Below are 18,635 nucleotides of genomic sequence, written 5' to 3' on the forward strand. Positions count from 1 at the left end.
AGCTTATTGTAAGGGTCCTGAACGGCACAGTCAGAGGTAAGGAACATTCAGAGAAAGAAGCACAAAGAAAGAAACCATGCTAGTCACAGTCAGGGCAGCTGACAGGGCAGATTCTTCTTCTAGTATTGTATCCCTCTGCAGTGCTGGCAAAATCCCACAGTAAGCTGTAGTTCAAATTCACAGTCCAATTCACAAGTTGCACCAGCTGGTGTTTTGAGAAGATACTTGCCTGTCCTTCAAGGTGAGTAGAATCACCTTGTAAAAGATAAGCTATGCTTTGCATTGACAATATGCACAATCTGTCAGAGAGATGTATTCCAACACACACTGGTGTGGGATCAAGATGAACTGATACACTCTGCAGTTTGCAAACATAGCATTGGGGTTTCAATCAGATCACCATGGTAACAAATTGATGACAGAGACAGGAGGCAGCAATCAAGGCACAGCTATTAAACACTGCAGCCCTCAATTCCCCCATTCCACCGCTGTACTAAATCATTAATATTGAACTTCATCGAACGTCCTTCCAGACCACACGGTAGTTTTTTTTTTGTTGTTGTTTTTTTTAAATGGTGCTTAATATTGCAAACTGTTTACAAAAAAAAAAAGTCAGTGTAAAAGTTTCAAAGTATGCTGTGTTTTTTTCTTCACTAGAAAGTTCTGTGGAGCACTGCCCTTAAAACTGAAAGCAAAATATTCAGTCACTCCAGGATTACGCGGAAACAAAAGTGTACGGATATTTTGTTTACATGTTTTATGCCTTCAAAATTTCAAATTCTGCGAGAATGTATGCAATATTAAATCAACCTATTTTTATTACTGTAGTAGCTAGCAACTGTGTTCATAGAAAAAGAGTCATTTAAAAGGGTAACGATGCTAGACTATTTGAAACAAGTCTAGAATCTTTACTTTTTGGAAAAGCCTACAGCCACAAAAACAAAACAAAACAAAGAAACAAAAAAAACACGTTTTCAGCCAAAAATGCGGTGACTCATTTCAAACATGTCACAACAACTGTATGTTGTTTTTGTTATTAAGATGCTGAGTAGACCGTTTTCTGTAGTTTTGTCGACTGACTACTGGTACTTTCATCTGATTTCAGAAGATGTTTTTTATTTTTTAGATGGTTATCAACACAGGCCGTGGCACAGAAGGCAAAACATATATATATATACACACACACACACACACACACACACACAACCGTGTTTTGCAAATATATTTTTTGACGAATAGTTTCTGTCAGCACTTTTTGTAACTAAAAATATATCCATTAGTAACGTCTTGCAGAACTCGGGTTCAAAACAGTGTCATAGCAACAGTTAAAATACAGTTACCATACAGATACAAGATATGAGTCAACGCAAAACGATGCGCAGGACAACAGTTAATGCGAGGGATTATTAATTATGCTTAATCCTGGACTGAATATTATTGGGGAGAGCCGAGTTACACATCTTTATAACTGATTACAATTAATGTTCGGTTACTGAAACGGCCCTGGCGCGTTTATACTTTCATCCTGTTGCTAACAGGCCATCTTTAGGGTACAAATGCCTGACAAGCCAACACAACGGCCTGCTTCAATGTCACTACAAATAGTGGATGTTACAGGCCTCCATTCCTAAATGAAAACCACACACAAACATTTGCTTGTACCTTGTAATTAGCGAATCACCTCTACAGCACCTGTCACTCAATTACTTCACAATCAAGAACCCATTACCCTATCAACAATGAACACATTTCAATTATATGAAGGTCTCACTAATGCATTCCCCTTGAAACAGGGGGGGTTACCTGTATATAACATCAACACCAGTTTGTTTTGCGCAGCTACAGAAAGGAATCTATTGGATTAAATTGATGTTTAGTGAGTTTGGTCTAATTCAGTGCTGCACTCTTGCAATTAGAAACTGCTCCTTGTTAACAACCCCCATTCACCAATGACTTCCAGGAACTAGATCCGGATATCCAAGGGGCTTTCCCATTCCCTCCTCCTGGGGCACCGCATTGTGTAAGCCCCTCACTGCCTAATCTTTTTGGAGATAAGGAGATTGCTTTGAACATTCAATTGTATTGCTAATCCGCTGATTAAAGATGGAAAAAAAAAAATCACTCTCGTCTACCTGCACTTTCTTTCAGCAAGACTGTACTGAGGAGCTTTGATCCATACTTACTGTGAGGTAAATCCACGCTGCTATAGCTGTGCAATTAACGTCACCGCTCTTTCCTAAACTGTGTCTGGCTGGGGGGGGTGTGTTTTTTTTTTTTTTTGGTTTGTTTTTTATTTTTACCAAAACTGCTGATATTACAACGCCACTGAGAAACAAGATAGGGGCACTAAAACCCACCTTAAATGTTTCTAGGTTTGCAACATTACAGAAGTGTGTTTTTTTTGGTTCAGAAACATCCGATAAATAAATAGACCTGTTTTTGGTATGCTGCAGCAAGTGCTTTTCACCAAAACCAGGATTAATAATTTTGTTGTTGTTGGCAGGAATAGATAACATCTCGGGCGTCTCTTCAATTTAGCATTGCCTGAATGCAGCCTCGACCAGCATGCTGCTGAAGGGCGCCCCAAGTCGGGTAGGGCAGCTTCCTGCTTGACCCCACTCAATCTGGGTTTGGTTTTTCAATTGAATTTCTTCCAGAAGAAGAGACCCAAGATTCATGGGGGCTACATTTAGTTGTTGGAGAGGGATTAATTTTCATTCTGCCCTGCAGAGATTTTAACTTTGATCTCCAGTACTGTGCAGTCTGGCAGGGCAGAGTGGGTAGTTGATCCTGCTCGGACATTCCAGAACACTGGGGTGAATCCGGACATTCCAGCAGGGGTGGAACACTGGGGTAAAACTGCTTAGCTTGCGCTTAAACGCAGCCTGTGTGTGTGCGTTTGCTTACCTACCCTGGTTCGGTCCTTTTCATATCCCTCTTGTGTGCTTTGCATTCCTAAGCATCTGCTAACTAGCTCAGTTGGAAGCGCTTACACAATAGAACAGAGTCAAGATTCAGCCTCGCGACTATCTAGGGCTAGCATAGAGCTGTGCATGCATGTGTACAGCGAAGTCAAACAAAACACAAAACAGACTCCAATTCAAAATCCTTTGTTTTATTTGGCGACCCAATGTGGCTCTAAAATGAATAAACAAACAGAAAAAAAAAAAAAAACACTAAATAAATTAGACCCATTTCAAACACATCACATTTGTTTCAGTCAAACTTCTACTGCAAATACATTTCTTTTGTTACATTCAGATCATCCAGAAATACCTGTTTTCATACTTGCAGGAATGATTTAGCACACAGACACCCACTTGGATTTGCAGAGCGCTGCTTCCAAAGTGTCCCTGCTTGCATTAGATGTTAAAGGCCAACAGATGTATTCTCACCCCACCCCCACCCCAACTATAACCCCCTTACCGGATCTCTGTTGGAATCTACATTTCAAAATAACCTTTACATAAAAACAGATCTATCGCTTTCCAAACCAATAAATAAACAGGCTCTTTACACAGCATGGATGGCATTTCCAAATATTTACAAAACTCAAAAAAAGTACAAAAAGGCAATTCAGCTTCCAGTGAAAGCACGTGAACATTGTTCCCCGATTGGTAAAGGCACTGGAAACAGGGTATCTAACCGGGCCCCTGCAGTCCACGCAGCTGAGAAGAGAGCACACCCAGTATTGATGCATGCATTCCTGTACACATTTGGGTTGCCCTGTTCACATTTTCCAGTGCTAGATTTTCATCAATAACATTTTCAGTAGTACAATTACTTTCCGGTACTAGAAATCTTTGGTGGGATTTCTGCCCCGGTCACACTTTGCACATTATTACCAGACACATTATAACGCTGAACCCTATCAGCTTCTCCTTTGATCAAACATTACACAACCTACCAAGATCCACCAGCAATCGTTATAATCACCCCACCCCGCCCTGCCCTGCCAGTTAGATTTACATGAGAGGACAGCATCTCCGACATCTGCTCCTCCACTGCAAGTTTATAGCTGGGCTCATTAAAACACTTTCATGCGAAAGGAAGCAAGTTCAATGACGTTTCGACTGAAGAGGTCTCTCAGTGCTGGTCATGGAATGTACTTTTCCCTTCAGTATTTCTAACTCTAGCGCTGCAGTGTTCTATAGCTATGGATGACACAACAGTACTTTTGTTCGTTCCTTCTTTACATTTTCTAAGCCTTCCCCTCTCAGTCTCAACACCTTCCCAAGTCTTTCTAAAGAACCCCTCTCTAACAACAAAATAATTACATATATTAGTGCCATGCAAATTGATTAGAACACCCAAGATTTATCCTTTCTATACCGACCTGCATGAAAACCTCTGTGTGAGGATTTCAGCTTTTGCTCATTGAATCAGTGATCTAGAAACAACAAGCACCCATGTGTGAAAACAGACCACTCTGTGCTTTAAATTAGGCATCTTAAAAACAACTTCTAAAAAAAGCCTCCTGCATTTTACTATTTGTGGCAATGTGTTTCTTTTCTCTTATTTTAGATGAATTCCATGTGTATCATAAATGTATTAAATTTGACAAATCACTGAATTAGCCTAGTTTGATCTCCTATGCACAGCAGTGGGGTGTTGTAATAAATTTGCACACTGCTGTTTATTGAACCAGCTGAAGAAACTCCAGGCGTCTCCTCTGCAGTGCACTCTGCTTGTACTCTTCCAGTTAGTCCCACATGCAGGAAAACATTTTTTAAAAACAAGCCTAATTTACTCAGTTAAATTGTACAGTGTCTCACTGCTGGGTGCTCAGGTAGTATAGGGTAAAGGCAGATAGTATATGAACTACTTCAACAGAGAAGCCTTGATAAAGCATACCCAGCATAGACAAGCCAATCCGACACCCCTTGAGATTCCAAAGAGTAAATCTCTACAGGCTGTCACTAAAACAAGCCCCATTCACCAAACACGAAAAAACAAACCTTTTTGTTTTTTAAACCCCTATTAACAAAAAAAAAAACCCACACACACTGTCCAGGACCAGCCTGGCTGGTATCAAGTCAGGATACAGCATTCCTTGCTACGTTAAGGGGCAAAGCAAAGATCTCTTTTCTTTACAAAACCAGCTTGGTGGTTCTTTAGTTGGTGCGTTATTTTTTCTGGCAAGTCTCAGCTAATCTTGCCGCGGATCTCCATGGCCCGTTTGTAGACCTCCGTGACGTTCTCGCAGTCTGTGAGCGAGAAGGCGCTGTCGCCCACCCTCTCCTCGTAGCAGCGCATGTTCCAGAGGTGGGGCCGCCCCCTCTCGCTCTCATCCAGTCCCAGGAGGTTGTCGGCAGAGACGCAGCCTCGCATGGTCCGAACCCCGCAGACGCTCACTGGACCTGCCTCTTGCTTCGGCAGCTCCAGTCGGTCAAGGATGCGGTCCTCGCTGATCGCGCCGGAGGGACGGTTTCGGATGGAAGAGCCACACTCCAACACCGCCAGTTCGTCCAAGGAGCCGAACTCGCTCTGAGAGCCAGAAGAGAACTTCCCGTTCCTCTTCAGGATGCCCTTGCGGAGGTGGGAAGAGGCCTCGGGAGGAGGCGTGATCGGGGAGGCCAGATTCCTGGAGGAGTCGCTCCTCTCTGGGGAAGAGTAGTAGCCGGACTCTCGCTTCACAGGCTTCTTCAGGATGCCTTTCCTGGGAGCGGCCGGGTTTACTGGAGAGGCCGGAGGAGTTGGGGGTGACATTTCGGAGTCGGAAAAGGGGTCTTCCATTTTGGCATCTTCCATTTTGACGGGGTCGACAGCAGGAGCAGCCTGTGTTTTCTGCCTGAAGCTTCCCCTCTTTTTCAGGATCCCTTTGGGCTGTTTGTCGGTGCAGGAACTCTCGTCCTGCAGAGTCTGGGACACATCGTTCGCCTTGCGGGATTTCCTCACCGAGCGCTGGCGTACCACTACGCCCCCCTGTGGCCTCAGCAGGCAGCGCACCTTGGAGCCGTTTTCGAAGAGAGGGCGAGACGTGCGACGCAGCCAGTCAGCGATGCCCGCCAGGCCTCCTGCAGAATCCGAGACATCGGCAGCCTCCACGGAGGCATGCTTCGCTGATTCCAAAGTCTCGCCCACACCCAGCAGGGGGCAGAGGTACCCCCAGTTCAGCCACCAGTGCCCAGCCACGTCCTCTACCGTGGCACGCCGCTCCGGGTTTACCATCAGCATCCAGCGAATCAAGCCAGAAGCATCTGTAGAAAAACAGAACAAACTTAGAGATATTCTGGCAAGGCAGACTGGTGTTGCAATGTGACAAGTGAAGCCAGGTGACGATACAGTGAGAGGCAGTCAAGACTCTGAAAAAATGGAGCAAAACAGCGACAACGGTCTGGCTGTCTTACCAGAGTGTTTGGCCGGCTCGCGGTACTGCCCGCTGGTGATCTGCTTCACCAGGTTCTTGTAGTCGTGTCCGTCGAAGGGCATGGCGCCGTGGACCAGCGTGTAGAGCAGGACCCCCAGGGACCAGCTGTCCACCTCCGGCCCGCGGTACGGCTGGCCCGTCACGATCTCCGGGGAGGCGTACAGGGGGCTGCCGCAGAACGTCTGCAGGTACTCGTCACGGTGGTACAGGTTGGAGAGCCCGAAATCTGCAATCTGCAAAATGAAACTCAATCAGAGACATCCTGACAGTCATGTCACACCCTGTATGGGAATCCAGTACTTAAGAGGTGGAGGGTGTGACCAATCAGGAAGTATCCCTGTTTTTTTACTGTCAGAAATAAACCCAAATCTGAATTTAAATGAGTCTCAGACAATGAAAAGCTAGCAGATGAGCAGGAGATCGGGCATTCAAAACATACCGCAAGTGAGCACGCTGTACTGCATGGAAAACACACAAGAATTACAAAGAGACTGCTGCTCAGGAATGCAGCATGAAACAGTGGAAGGAAGCACGCGTGGGTGTGTTCAACAGCAATTGCTCGCTCTCCAAGACAGCAGATGCAATCTGCATTATGCGCGACCAGGACTAAATCTATATGAAAGAAAGTGAGATTACAGGAACATCTGCTCAGTGAAGAGGGCAGTCGTGCGTGCCAAGCAGGATGGGTGGCTTTCTTTTTTTAAAATCAATCAGTTTATAACCACTTGTTCCGGGAGCTACACCTGAATGGCCATCAAGCAAACAGAGACCTGGAATGTTTTGGGTGTGGATCTTGAATTACCGAGAAGCAGGTTAGGTGCCTGGGATCTCTGCCAAGAAACGACACTGCCTGCAACATATGGGCATACTGGAGCCATCACATTGAGTGGAGTTACCATTTTCAGATCTTTATACTGGTTTGCAATGTTAAATAGTTATGCTTAACAGCCACTCTGAAAATGGAAACGCCTCAAAGTGACAAAAACCATTAGAGTTCTCACTGACTGTGTATCCTTTGCTGGCCAAAATAAGATCACTTAGTAAATCTTATCTTGCAAAGCAGTGGCTCTTTCTTAGGCACAAAACGTAACACAAGCAGAATGCTTCCCATACATGCCCACATTGTAAAAGGCTCACTAGATGAATTTATTAGCTTTTAGTACCGTTGAGGAATGTTTATTGGGGCAATGAAGCAGTTCACCTGCCTGACAGACGCCTCGCAGTATCAGACAGGTTCAATCAGTACTGAAAGGGCAGGTTTCTGCGAATGAGCCAGCTGTCCGGAGTTGATGTTAAACCTCAGAGCGGTTTCAAAGGGTTGCTGTTCATGCAGGTCGGACCAGTAAAGAAAACTGATGCAACACAAAGGCTTTCCCACCAAAGCTCACCTTGATATTCCCATTCCCGTCAAGGAGAATGTTTTCCAGCTTCAGATCCCGATGCACAATTCCATTCTACAAAAATAAAAACAAAAAGGAGATTAGTATTGTCTCAATTTCTGAATAACCTGGAACTACCACTGAATACCAGATAGATAACCACGTACACAGCAACACAGTACAGGCATCCACACTGGCCAGCTTTGTGAGGTGCCCTAGCACTGGACAGGGGGGCTCTTCCTGTGCACAGTGAAGCACGCTAGATTCAGGTCTTCCAGGACCCTAACATGTTATTTTCCCCAGAACAGCTCTGGTGAATGCCAGCCTGTCCGAGTTGCTTGAAGAGCGCTGAGGAAGGATCAGCTGGAGGTGGTTCTGGAGAGAATACTACACATGCCTTGTATTATTTCACCGAGAGGTGGAGACCGTGCCCTTGCATGCCACAGGCTGCTCAGCAGCATCCCGATTTAGAACTGGGTCATACAACCCTGGAGTTATGGGAACACACGCCCAGCAGTGTTTCCAGCGAGGGAGGGGCCTGTTCTACAGGTCTGTAGGCCACATGACCTGTAGGTTTCCATGGGGATCGTTATTTTGGTCTCTGGACATGAAAACAAGGTTGTTGTACAGAACTAATTTGACCCAGACTTAATATTACTACTGCAATTCAGCAGCACACAGCTATGGCCAAAAGTTTTGCATCACCTAAAGTTTTAGTATTGAGACAATTTAAAATGAACAAATGAATGTAATTTAGGTCTTATTTAACATCATGTAAATCAAAACAACCTACCGGACGCCATGCTAGCAGTACAGTATTTCGAAACGGCACATTTAATAGGTGTCAGTTTTTAATTACTTCTATGGAAAACTACAAAGTGGTACGCAATTCAATATGTTAACGTACCACAATTCAGCAGGTTTCATTCGACTATGAAGCAGAGTCAATTCTATAGGGTGATGCAAAACGTTTGACCACAGCTGTACACAGACCGGGGTGCGGTAGTGTTAAACCCCACAGCCCCATGCTGCCCAGCTCCCTTGCTCACCCGGTGACAGTAGTGCACAGCTGAGACGATCTGCCTGAAGAAGTGCCGGGCCTCCTGCTCACTCAGTCGCTGCTTCTCGCAGATGTAGTCGTAAAGGTCGCCTTTGCTGGCGTACTCCATTACAATCACGATCTTGTCCTTGTTCTCAAACACTGGAAACGAAAAATAAAAATTGAGTGAGAACCTGGGCAAGGACCAGAGCATGGAGTGTAGATTCGCGTGCGTTTTGCACCTGCGCGCGCATTCCAGAGAAAACTGTTCATTGTGTAGATTACGCATTCTGTCCCGTACCCAAATCTCAATTTCAGGCCATCTGATAAGGCTCCATCTGAAGTCATTTCAATAGCAAAACCTGCCCATCACAAGTAATCCAGAACGCTATTCGCCTGACAACAGCCTCAAACACGGGCCTGTTGACAAACTACGTGCAGAAAAGATACCGACTGTGTTTACAGGACAAACATGACTGAATTCCTCTCTCTCTCTCTCTCTCTCTAATAAAAGCAAACACTCCGCTGTTAGTGTAAATAAAGTGTCCCGTTTGATTCACCAGTTACCCTGGTCGTCAAAACAGAAGTTATTATTATCACAAGCTTGGTCTTTCTTATTGGCCTTTAGCATGTATCTAAAGAGTGCCAAAACCAAACAGGTGCCATTATTCACTGTACACACACAGCAGTATTGCTGCTCTCTTAGAGCCACCTGTACCTCTATATTCAAGACACCTGTTCAGGTGAGCAGGTGTACCAGAGACCTCCTTATGAGATTCAGACACTGCATTGATGACACTCACTCAAGAAGTTTTGAGTAATACTGAGCCTCTGTGTGAATGTTAATTAATATATAATAAAAATAATTAATATATATTATATTAAAAAAATAATAATTAGTATTAATATATATAAAATTTCCCTAGTTCTGGTTTCCTTGTAGGAAACAAGAATTTCCAGTGAATCATCGCTAACAAGCTTGCATGATCTCCCCCCGTTTTCAGCTCGACCGAATATAAACGAGCCGTTTCATGCAGATTTAGGGTTTGATTTCACTTCCATCAGCTGCTCAAATGCTTGATGCAATCTTTGCTGCAAAGCAAGCCACCCGGGCGAGGTTGGGGTGCGTGGCTGGAAAGTTCTGGGCTGCAGAGCGGTCTTGGACTGGGGGGTGCTGGTCTTACCTTCGTCGATGGTGATAATGTGCGGGTGGCTGAGCGAAGACATAATCTCAATCTCGCGACGGATGTGGATTAGATCCTGCTCGTCTTTGATCTTCTCCTTCCGGATCGATTTGATGGCGACCTGAAAAGCAAAGAAATAAAATCCCTCTTAGAAACCTTTTCAAAAGCATCATGATTTTATAGCTAATACATGTTTTTGTAATGCTGTAAAAAAAACTTTTTCTACTACCTTTAAACTAAATTGGTCCCGACCAAACCATTTTTTTGGCCAGCTTACACTGCGCCCGTTACAGAATGGAGTGGAGGGGCAGACTGGTACTTCAATAAAATGGGAAGAACAGTTCTATGTGCTCTTTAGAGAGCGAGCTGCAAACAGACAGAGCAAAATCATTTACTAACAATCTAGCAAGTGCACCCAGCAAACACCACTGCTGCTGTGGAACAGTGAAGGAAAAGAGGGACGAGAATCCCGTCCGTCAGCAGGTGTCCTCGCTCCAGCTGCCAAATTCCTGGCATTCCAGACAGAGTGATCCGTGCGTCACTGGGACAGAACACGCCACCTGGAAGCACAGTCATCCCTGTGCTGGAAAAATAGGCTGCTGGGAGAAGATAATTGGAGCATACCTAGGGGCAGGAGATGGCACAGACCACTAGTCAGCCGTGCTGAGAGAGCATAAATCAGTGCTTTGTTGCAGCAGGGGATCAAGCTGTGTGCTAGGCAGCAGGGGGGGACGGGGACGTTCGAGCCGTCGCACACAGCACAGTGCAGAATAGCAGACTCTTACTCACTCTGCTTATCATTGCCCCACTCCGAATTACTGTACAGTACAGAGGGAATGGTTTATAATGTACTGTCCAGACAAAGTGCTAACCACGTACAACAAAATACTGCTGAATTCCCCTGATGAAAGTGTGACCGGGCCTTCTTTATTGAGGTAAGCGATGACCCTCAGTAGGGCCCTGCTTGTTGTGGCTATCATTACCACTGCAGTGTGTACTGGGAGATCGTAAACTGTGCGTTTAGTCCAGAGGATCATTAACAGAGCAGGTGCGAGAGGGTTAGCCAGAGGGAAGAGATTAGGTCAGCTTTACATCTCAAAGACAACATTCCTCACATACACCTGTCCCTACAATCAAAACGTCCTGCTGTGGATCACGTTTCCACATCTAAAAATGAGACCCTGTATAGCAGTTTGAGCCAGCCCAGGATTTTACTGTAGCTTGCCGTGAGCCTTAGTCATGCCAGCGATGCCCGTGATCCATACAGGTCTGAAATCCTGCACCTTCAAAAACTCTCAAAATATAAGTAGTCAATGCAGCCCCCCACCCCCCCACCACTGTAAATGAGGGGATTGACAGGAGATTCAGGAAAATCACATTCCCCATCACTCCCTACAAGCTCAGAACAATGCAGACCACTCTGACATTGACACCGGTCACCTCTGATGGCCAATTGCACCGTGAAGGGAGGGAGGACACGTGAAATGTCCCCCCACCCCCTCCAGTTTGTTTTATTTTTAAACTGCCCTACGATAGCAGGGTGATGCAAGACCACCCAACAAAGAGGCCAGTCACCCGGTCAATCCTGGGTCATCTCAGATTGACGACCACAAGACCCTGGCTTAAGCAGAATCCAAAGTAACAGAAGCAGCACCTGGGTTTCCACAGTCACACAAGCAGTGCTCGGGGCTCCTAGAGAGCTGATCCCTGATCTTTATAGTCGAGGGTTTTCTCACTTTCTATTGTTAAAGCTCCCGGAACTGGAGAAGAGTTCCGTGCCCAGGGGACACCGCTCAGCTGCCAGGGTTTAACAAAACGGCTTTTTCCAGAACAATAAAGGATGGGAGAAGGGATGATCCTCACACAGAAATGTGAAACGAACCTCTGTTCCCTGAAGCTTTAGGCACATTACACATGCCATTCTTCTCAGGAATAAATTAAGCCTGACATGGGTTTACTCAACTCAGATTTACAACAAAGCCCAGAAACCACCTTCTTGTTTCAGTTGAAATCGGGATCCACTCTTTGTAAATGGCGGCTACCAAACAGCCGACAACGAAGGTGTGTGCAATGTCGTGTTGCTAGATTTAGTTCTAGAATTAAGAAAAGAAAGGATTACATACAGGCTGAGGGAATACTGCCAGCCCACATGGTACAACGAGTTCGGCAGCTATTCATAGACTCTACAGGAGTCACTAAAAACAGGACTGGGGAGCTTTCATTCCAAATATTCATATAACTGAGGAGAACAATCTTGATCTAAAAGGGAAACAGCCCATTAAAAAGACGAGTCAAGGAAACACATTCTAACTTCACTATAACGAACCAAGCAGCAAGAACTGTTGTCAATGGGAACTAGCCCTGTTGATCACTTATACAAACTCTTCCCAGATAAAATGATCTTGGTAGGGACTGACACTGAACTCTCTCCAGTGTGACTGTGCAATAAAAGGGAAACAGCCCATTAAAAAGACGAGTCAAGGAAACACATTCTAACTTCACTATAACGAACCAAGCAGCAAGAACTGTTGTCAATGGGAACTAGCCCTGAATGATCACTTATACAAACTCTTCCCAGATAAAATGATCTTGGTAGGGACTGACACTGAACTCTCTCCAGTGTGACTGTGCAATTTTCTCAGGGGAAACAAAAGACCTTGGTAGGCTATTTGAAGATAAGGCAGATTCATAGATTAACCTATTGTCAAGCTAATCATGTGTGACGTACACAACCGTCGCCATCTTCACGCAAACTGCAGCCATGGCAACAGGCATGTGGAGGTAACAAGACTGAAATGGTGTGCATTGAGAAAAGCACGAAATATAAGAAGCAATCTACCCTGGGTATGTTTTTCAAGAGAAAGGGCACGTAATTGCTGTATTCAGCATGTCAATGTACTTTTTACTTCAAATGTTTTCTTTTAAATATACAGTTTAAATGTTCAGTGTGAAATTCTCTTGCAAGAACTTCTGTATACAAGATGTTCAATTCGGGGCGTTTCTTCATTACTCTGATACAGCAAATTGCCATACCCTATTATAGTGAACACCCTGACAAAATTAACATTACTCCAGGACCCAGGGGGGTTCATTATAATGAAGCTAGACTTTTTTTTTTTTTTTTTAAAAACACATTATGAAACTTCTTAGTCACTGTTTAAACCAAGGTCTCTCTCTCATGAAAGACAACCTCAACTCGGCTAATCTTTAAATCACAGATAAGAACTCCTGCACCTCGACCTGATTTATTTGAACTGCTGAAAATCGGGATACCCAACAGGCTCTGCTCTCCCAGGGCAGTGACGCCAGGCAGAGGGGAGGGATCGCTTTGTTTGAAAATAAACAAGTTATTTTTAGCTTGGTCCAGCTCCCCCGCAGGTGGAAAGTACCGCAGATTTCACAGGATTCTTACTCAACTCGGAAAGGAAGGGGAAAACTCACAATACCCTGACAAATTCTGCTTAGCTTCCGACTGCACCTGCCTGTGTTTTGGGTGAAACTATACTCTGAATGTCTACAACATTAAACAAGAGAGTGCTCCACTCTCCAGGGCAGTTGCTTGGCTATTTCTGTTTTCCCTCCATGAATCCCTGCAAAGGGTCTTGAGTAATGAAGTGCTAGAAACAGTGTGAAGGAGGGAGAGGCATCCCTGTTTGATGTGGCTCGCAAGGAAGCACATTTCACAAAAGGCCTGCCCATGGGAGATAGGAAGCCTCTTTGGTGCTAACCGACACTCAGGTGGGTGGGTCTGAACACCCCCTCCTCTTGCTCCGCACACTTGGATAAGGTGTTTGAGGGGTAGAGCGTGCCACTCTGCTCTCAGGGAAAGAGGGAACCTGGACATATGTGACAAGTTTAACCAGGAGATTACAACAGCACACAAATGGAAACCTGACACCCAACACTTTTACAAATAAAAAAAACAGGTTTACTGAAGACCTAAGAACTACCAGTACAAACCCTTCTATTATATTTCCATTGTGATCATTACAATAGAGCCCCGACGCTTTGTGCAGTGGGACTCGACAGAGGATTTATGTCTAACAAACATCACTGCATGTACTTGTATGTCTCTCTGCCCTCAACTTCAAACACCGAGCCAGGTCTACGCAGAAGCCCCCCTGCGTTTCAAAGAACCTGAGCATTTTAAAAGAAACCGTCAAAGTCAAAGATCACATCAGACTGACAAAAACACATACAGTATTTGACTAACAAATGACTGGATAACACAAAAGCAAACATCTTCCATCGGGCATGGTAACCAATTACAGGAGCCCAGCTGAGGGGAGGCTATAAAGCCCTGAGGACTGTTGATACTTCAAATGGTCATGTTGTGATCACAAGAAACATCTCACGATCCAGACAAACATTTCTTGAAGTAAGTACCCCCCCCCCCAACCTCAGTCACCATTGAGACAAGACACGCACAACAAAACACTGGCTTTGTGTCACTACTCTCTGCTAAAACTGTTTATTAATCCTGAAAAAAGTCTGGAACACTGCCCTTGGGGGTCAGCGAGTGTACCTATATAAATACTGTGTTAACAGCACATACAATCCCATGTCTCACAGCAATGAATACACTCGCAATGAAGCACGCCAAGACGTCAGAGTCCATATAGCGCCTGGATTCCAGTCCTCTGGGGCGAGTCGTTTTTAAAGAAAGCTACGCAGAGACTGAAGAGCGATTACATTTAGCTTCAGTTGCTCAACATCACTGTTGATCCAGTGACTCATTCACCCATTGTTTTCAGAAAGGTCGCTTTTTCGCTTTGCCTTTCACTTCTGAGAAGGCCATTACTTCAAGGAACCAGTTTTTCTAGCCGAGCCAAGATGTTTATTGCAGATAAAACGTTGGCAAGCGGTGAATATTGTCATCACAGCAGAGTTCAAATGTGTTGTGTTTACGCGTCGCTGATAACAAAACTAAATAGGGGTATTCGATCAATCCGCTTACTGTGCGTTACTTAAGCCATCAGCCCCGTTGTCAGGGTAACTGAGTATTTCAGGGGGGACGGGTCCCCAGTTTTCCTTAACTTTTTGTTCCGTCATAACGACCGAAACGTATTAAAATCAACTGGTGAGAACCACCTTTTTTTATGCGCACTCAGCCCAAGAGAAACGGATTATGCTGTGCCGACGAGCAAACCTAGGTGACTGGACTCTCAAAACCTTCACGTGGTTCATAGGGAAACAAACAAACAAAGGCCAAATTAAAAGAGGAACGAGTACTCAACATGTCTTAATAATAATAATACAATATCGAAAGTTTGTTTTTTAGTGTAGCTAGTATTGTATTGCCAATTTAAAAGCATGTTTTGGTGTTATATGTGTTTTTTTATATATATATATATATATATATATATATATATATATATATATATATATATATATATATATATATATATATATATATATATATATATATAAAATCGAAATACCAGAGTTGAACATACAGCCCTCCACATGCAAAGGGGCATCCAAGAAGTTTTTTCCAGCTCAGTTGATAACACCTGGACACAAATGGGCAAACCAAAGCGGGGACACACCGGTGAAACTAATTAGCAATGCAAAGTCTAACTCCCATGCCTAGAACATTAACACGGAAAGTCGGGTTTGAAAGAACACATTGCAGCTTTATAAAGCTGCGCAATGCATTAGTTGTTGTAGGCGACTCAATGGGTAGTTTGCAGTAGTGAAGCGACTGCTATGTGTGACACCCTGCCAATCTCTACAAATAAACTTACCCGTATAAATACCCAGCGCAGCAAAAAAGAAAACAGCGGAACCGAAACAATACAGCAATAACGCATCAGCCTGGTTTACTAACAATTGTAGTAACAAACGCAAAACATATAGGCTGTTAAAAAAATCCACACACATCTACCTAACATTAAATTTAATTAAAAAATTCATTTAAGTGTATTTAAATTAACATAGATGCACACAGTACTGCGGTTCCCATTGCCAGTGGGCAATAGAAGGTCCTGCTTAAAATAATGCATATTCCCTTACCACTCTCCCGGATCTCTCCACTGCTTTTTTGACTTTCCCATAAGTCCCTTTGCCCAGAGTCTCCAAAAACTCGTATCTGTGTTTGATGTTGTGCTTGTGGTGGTGCCTCTTAACCGCATGCCTCTTGATGGAAGACTGCACGGCAGAATGGCCGGCTGTCAGCGCACTACCAGCCGGGAAAGAGGCGAGGGGAGCCATGGCGTGGCTGCTCTGTTTGAAATAGCACCGTTCCATGACAACACAACCGTACGTGCAGATAGAATAAAGACGCGAATGCTTGAGCGCAGCTAAAACACCTAAGAAGAATTACAGCATCTTGAAGTGCATCGCCTTGCAAACTCGGTGACATGTACTCTCTACCACTTCCATACACTATATAGACAAGCTGATTTCTCAGCCCAGGCATGCATAATTCAACACCAGCAGGGCAGAGCTTGCTCTTATTGGTTTATGCTTAGTATAGGCGTGGCTTAGGCGTAGTGGGCGGTGCTTGTGAAACCCCTTGTTTTATCCACCCGCCCTTCCACCAGCTAATCTGGCCAAACGTGTTCATTATGATTATTGATTTCCATTTTAATTGACGTCTTTTGTGCTTCTGAAATTGTGAAGTAAGAAAAATATAATATTTGCTCTTACTAACAAAATCCATAGTCGATAGATGAAATGGTAGCTGTATCAGTCCAGAGATGATTGACAGAAAAGGAGATGTGATCCCTTTTATTGGACTAACTAAACAATAATTAATCGCAAGCTTTAAAGACCTCAAAGGTCTACTTCTACTTTTACCAGAAGAAGTGACCTTTGAGGTCTTGAAAGCTTGCGATTTAATATTGTTTACTTACTACAATAAAAGGTACCATATCTGCTTCTCTTTGTCTAATAAAACCGAGCAACTTTAAAATATGCAAATTCTTAATCAAAAAAAAAAAAAAGAAAAAAACACACACTTTATTTAAAGACAGTTTTAAAAAGTTTGTGTTAACATTTTTTAAAGCTAGAAGTGAGAATAAGGTCTCTCTTAATATAGACTTGGCTCATTCTGTTAATTAAGTTTCCTGGAGAATGTTTATCTGCAACTAAATACTTTTACAATGAACTCATTAAAATTCTCTGAAAACAATTTCTGCGGAGGGGTTTCTGTTTGAAACCCTCCCTAACCTTACTGGGAATGTATAAAATAGAGTAAAAAAAGCATCCTTGTTAGACAGCTTTGTGCGTCTTCCAGTCCTGGGCTTGTCAATTACAGATTATGTTTCTCTGTATTTGTTGATTATGCTTCGGATACCACACCTTGAAAATCGAGAGATGCGATCTATTTCACGCAATGTTTTTCCTTCTTTATGCAAGTCAAGGTTGTTATAATAGTAGAAAACACTAGTGGAGGCTTTGAGTAAAGTGTTGATGTTCATAATGCATCACAGTAGAACACTGCACCATGTCTAAGACTTTTGCACAGCAGTGTACATATTCTGTTTATACTGTAACACTTTTCTGTAACACATGCACTTTCTAATGCATCGATGTAAATATTTCTATACTGCACAAGCATATTCCAGATATAACACAGCATCCATTGTGTTCCCCTGAGGAACCCCGTCCAGCTGAGGGATTGAAGGAAGGGTATGCAGCGCACCCAGTGAGTCACCCTGAGATCACAGAGCTCTCACTGCCTCTACAACCACCCTACATCATCTCTCAGTTTAAAAACAACACGTTATTATCATGAACCACAGTCTGACTGGAAGTGAATGTATGAAGACAAGACAGACAGCCATACATAGACACACTCTCACACGCATAGCCACACACACAGAGACACACACACAGACACACTCTCACGCACAATCACTCACACACAGCCACACAAAGATACACTCAGACACAGTACCACTCTCGCACGCAGGCACACACACACACACACACACACACACACACACACACACACACACACACTGTCAAAAAGATTTTCCCTCTGATCTGACATAAAAAGATTAGCAGGCTTTATAAAGGGTTTAGTTTAACACAGAGAATCAGAACCAGAACGTGTGAATTCCCAATCAGTACCGATCCAAAGATTAGGAAAAGGGCAAAGAAATATTAAAATGACCCAACCGAGCCTGCAACAAAATGAATGCATTCACATAATGTCGGCATAAGATCAGATTAGCAGCGTCCACTGATCCAATGCGTGTCAGCATGCGAATGGCAGTCATCATTATGACCAGAACCCCAAGGGCAGGAACAGACAGACTTATCATTAAGGTCCAGCCTCAGCACTCTCTTACTGAGACAGCACACTTCCTCTATACGTATTGCATTACTGGAGGTAAAACAGATGAACAGATCGAGTATCCCAGGGTATCCTTCTATAACACTTCAGTGTTTGAAATGCATGCCGTATCTGTCTCAAACCTCTTGCTGCGTGGAATTCTGTATATATTTTGTTTCATAGTATTTGCATGATATCAAAATGTTATGTAGGTATAAAGGTATTTCCACAGGTGTCGCTGAGATTTTGTCACGTGTTTTCCAGGAACTAGATTAAACATTTCCCGTCTTTAAATGCCAGAACTAGACGAGGTTAGGGATTGCCAGTCTTTGTCATGCCTGCTGATGTAACACTGGAGCTGCAGAATGGCAGTGATATA

The 18,635-nt window shown here is 43.8% G+C and overlaps 1 protein-coding gene across 2 annotated transcripts; it reads right to left on the bottom strand.

The window, feature by feature from the left end:
- Nucleotides 1-3,113: 3,113 nt before the first annotated feature.
- LOC121299981 (NUAK family SNF1-like kinase 2) lies at nucleotides 3,114-16,373 on the bottom strand. 2 transcript variants are annotated; one of them, XM_041228286.1, is made up of 6 exons: nucleotides 15,988-16,373; nucleotides 9,973-10,093; nucleotides 8,799-8,950; nucleotides 7,759-7,824; nucleotides 6,351-6,603; nucleotides 3,114-6,200 (listed from the first exon to the last, which is right to left on the bottom strand). In XM_041228286.1, exons 1-6 carry the CDS (start codon nucleotides 16,219-16,221, stop codon nucleotides 5,146-5,148), a joined length of 1,881 nt encoding a protein of 626 aa, XP_041084220.1. In that variant the 5' UTR covers nucleotides 16,222-16,373; the 3' UTR covers nucleotides 3,114-5,145. The 2 variants fall into 2 exon arrangements, with proteins under 2 accessions (XP_041084220.1, XP_041084221.1); XM_041228287.1 differs by lacking the exon at nucleotides 15,988-16,373 and adding an exon at nucleotides 10,202-10,387.
- Nucleotides 16,374-18,635: the final 2,262 nt, after the last annotated feature.

The sequence above is a fragment of the Polyodon spathula genome, chromosome 25 (genome assembly GCF_017654505.1).
Source record: "Polyodon spathula isolate WHYD16114869_AA chromosome 25, ASM1765450v1, whole genome shotgun sequence".
In the NCBI taxonomy this organism is placed as follows: domain Eukaryota; kingdom Metazoa; phylum Chordata; class Actinopteri; order Acipenseriformes; family Polyodontidae; genus Polyodon; species Polyodon spathula.

Bases quoted from the DNA above. Each gene is read 5' to 3' on its own strand.
- LOC121299981 (XM_041228286.1), bottom strand. From the start codon at position 16,221: ATGGAACGGTGCTATTTCAAACAGAGCAGCCACGCCATGGCTCCCCTC. The intron at 7,825-8,798 runs GTGAGCAAGGGA...TTATTTTTGTAG, and splicing joins CTGTGCACTACTGTCACCGG to AATGGAATTGTGCATCGGGA. The intron at 6,604-7,758 runs GTGAGCTTTGGT...TTCATTTTGCAG, and splicing joins ACGGGAATGGGAATATCAAG to ATTGCAGATTTCGGGCTCTC.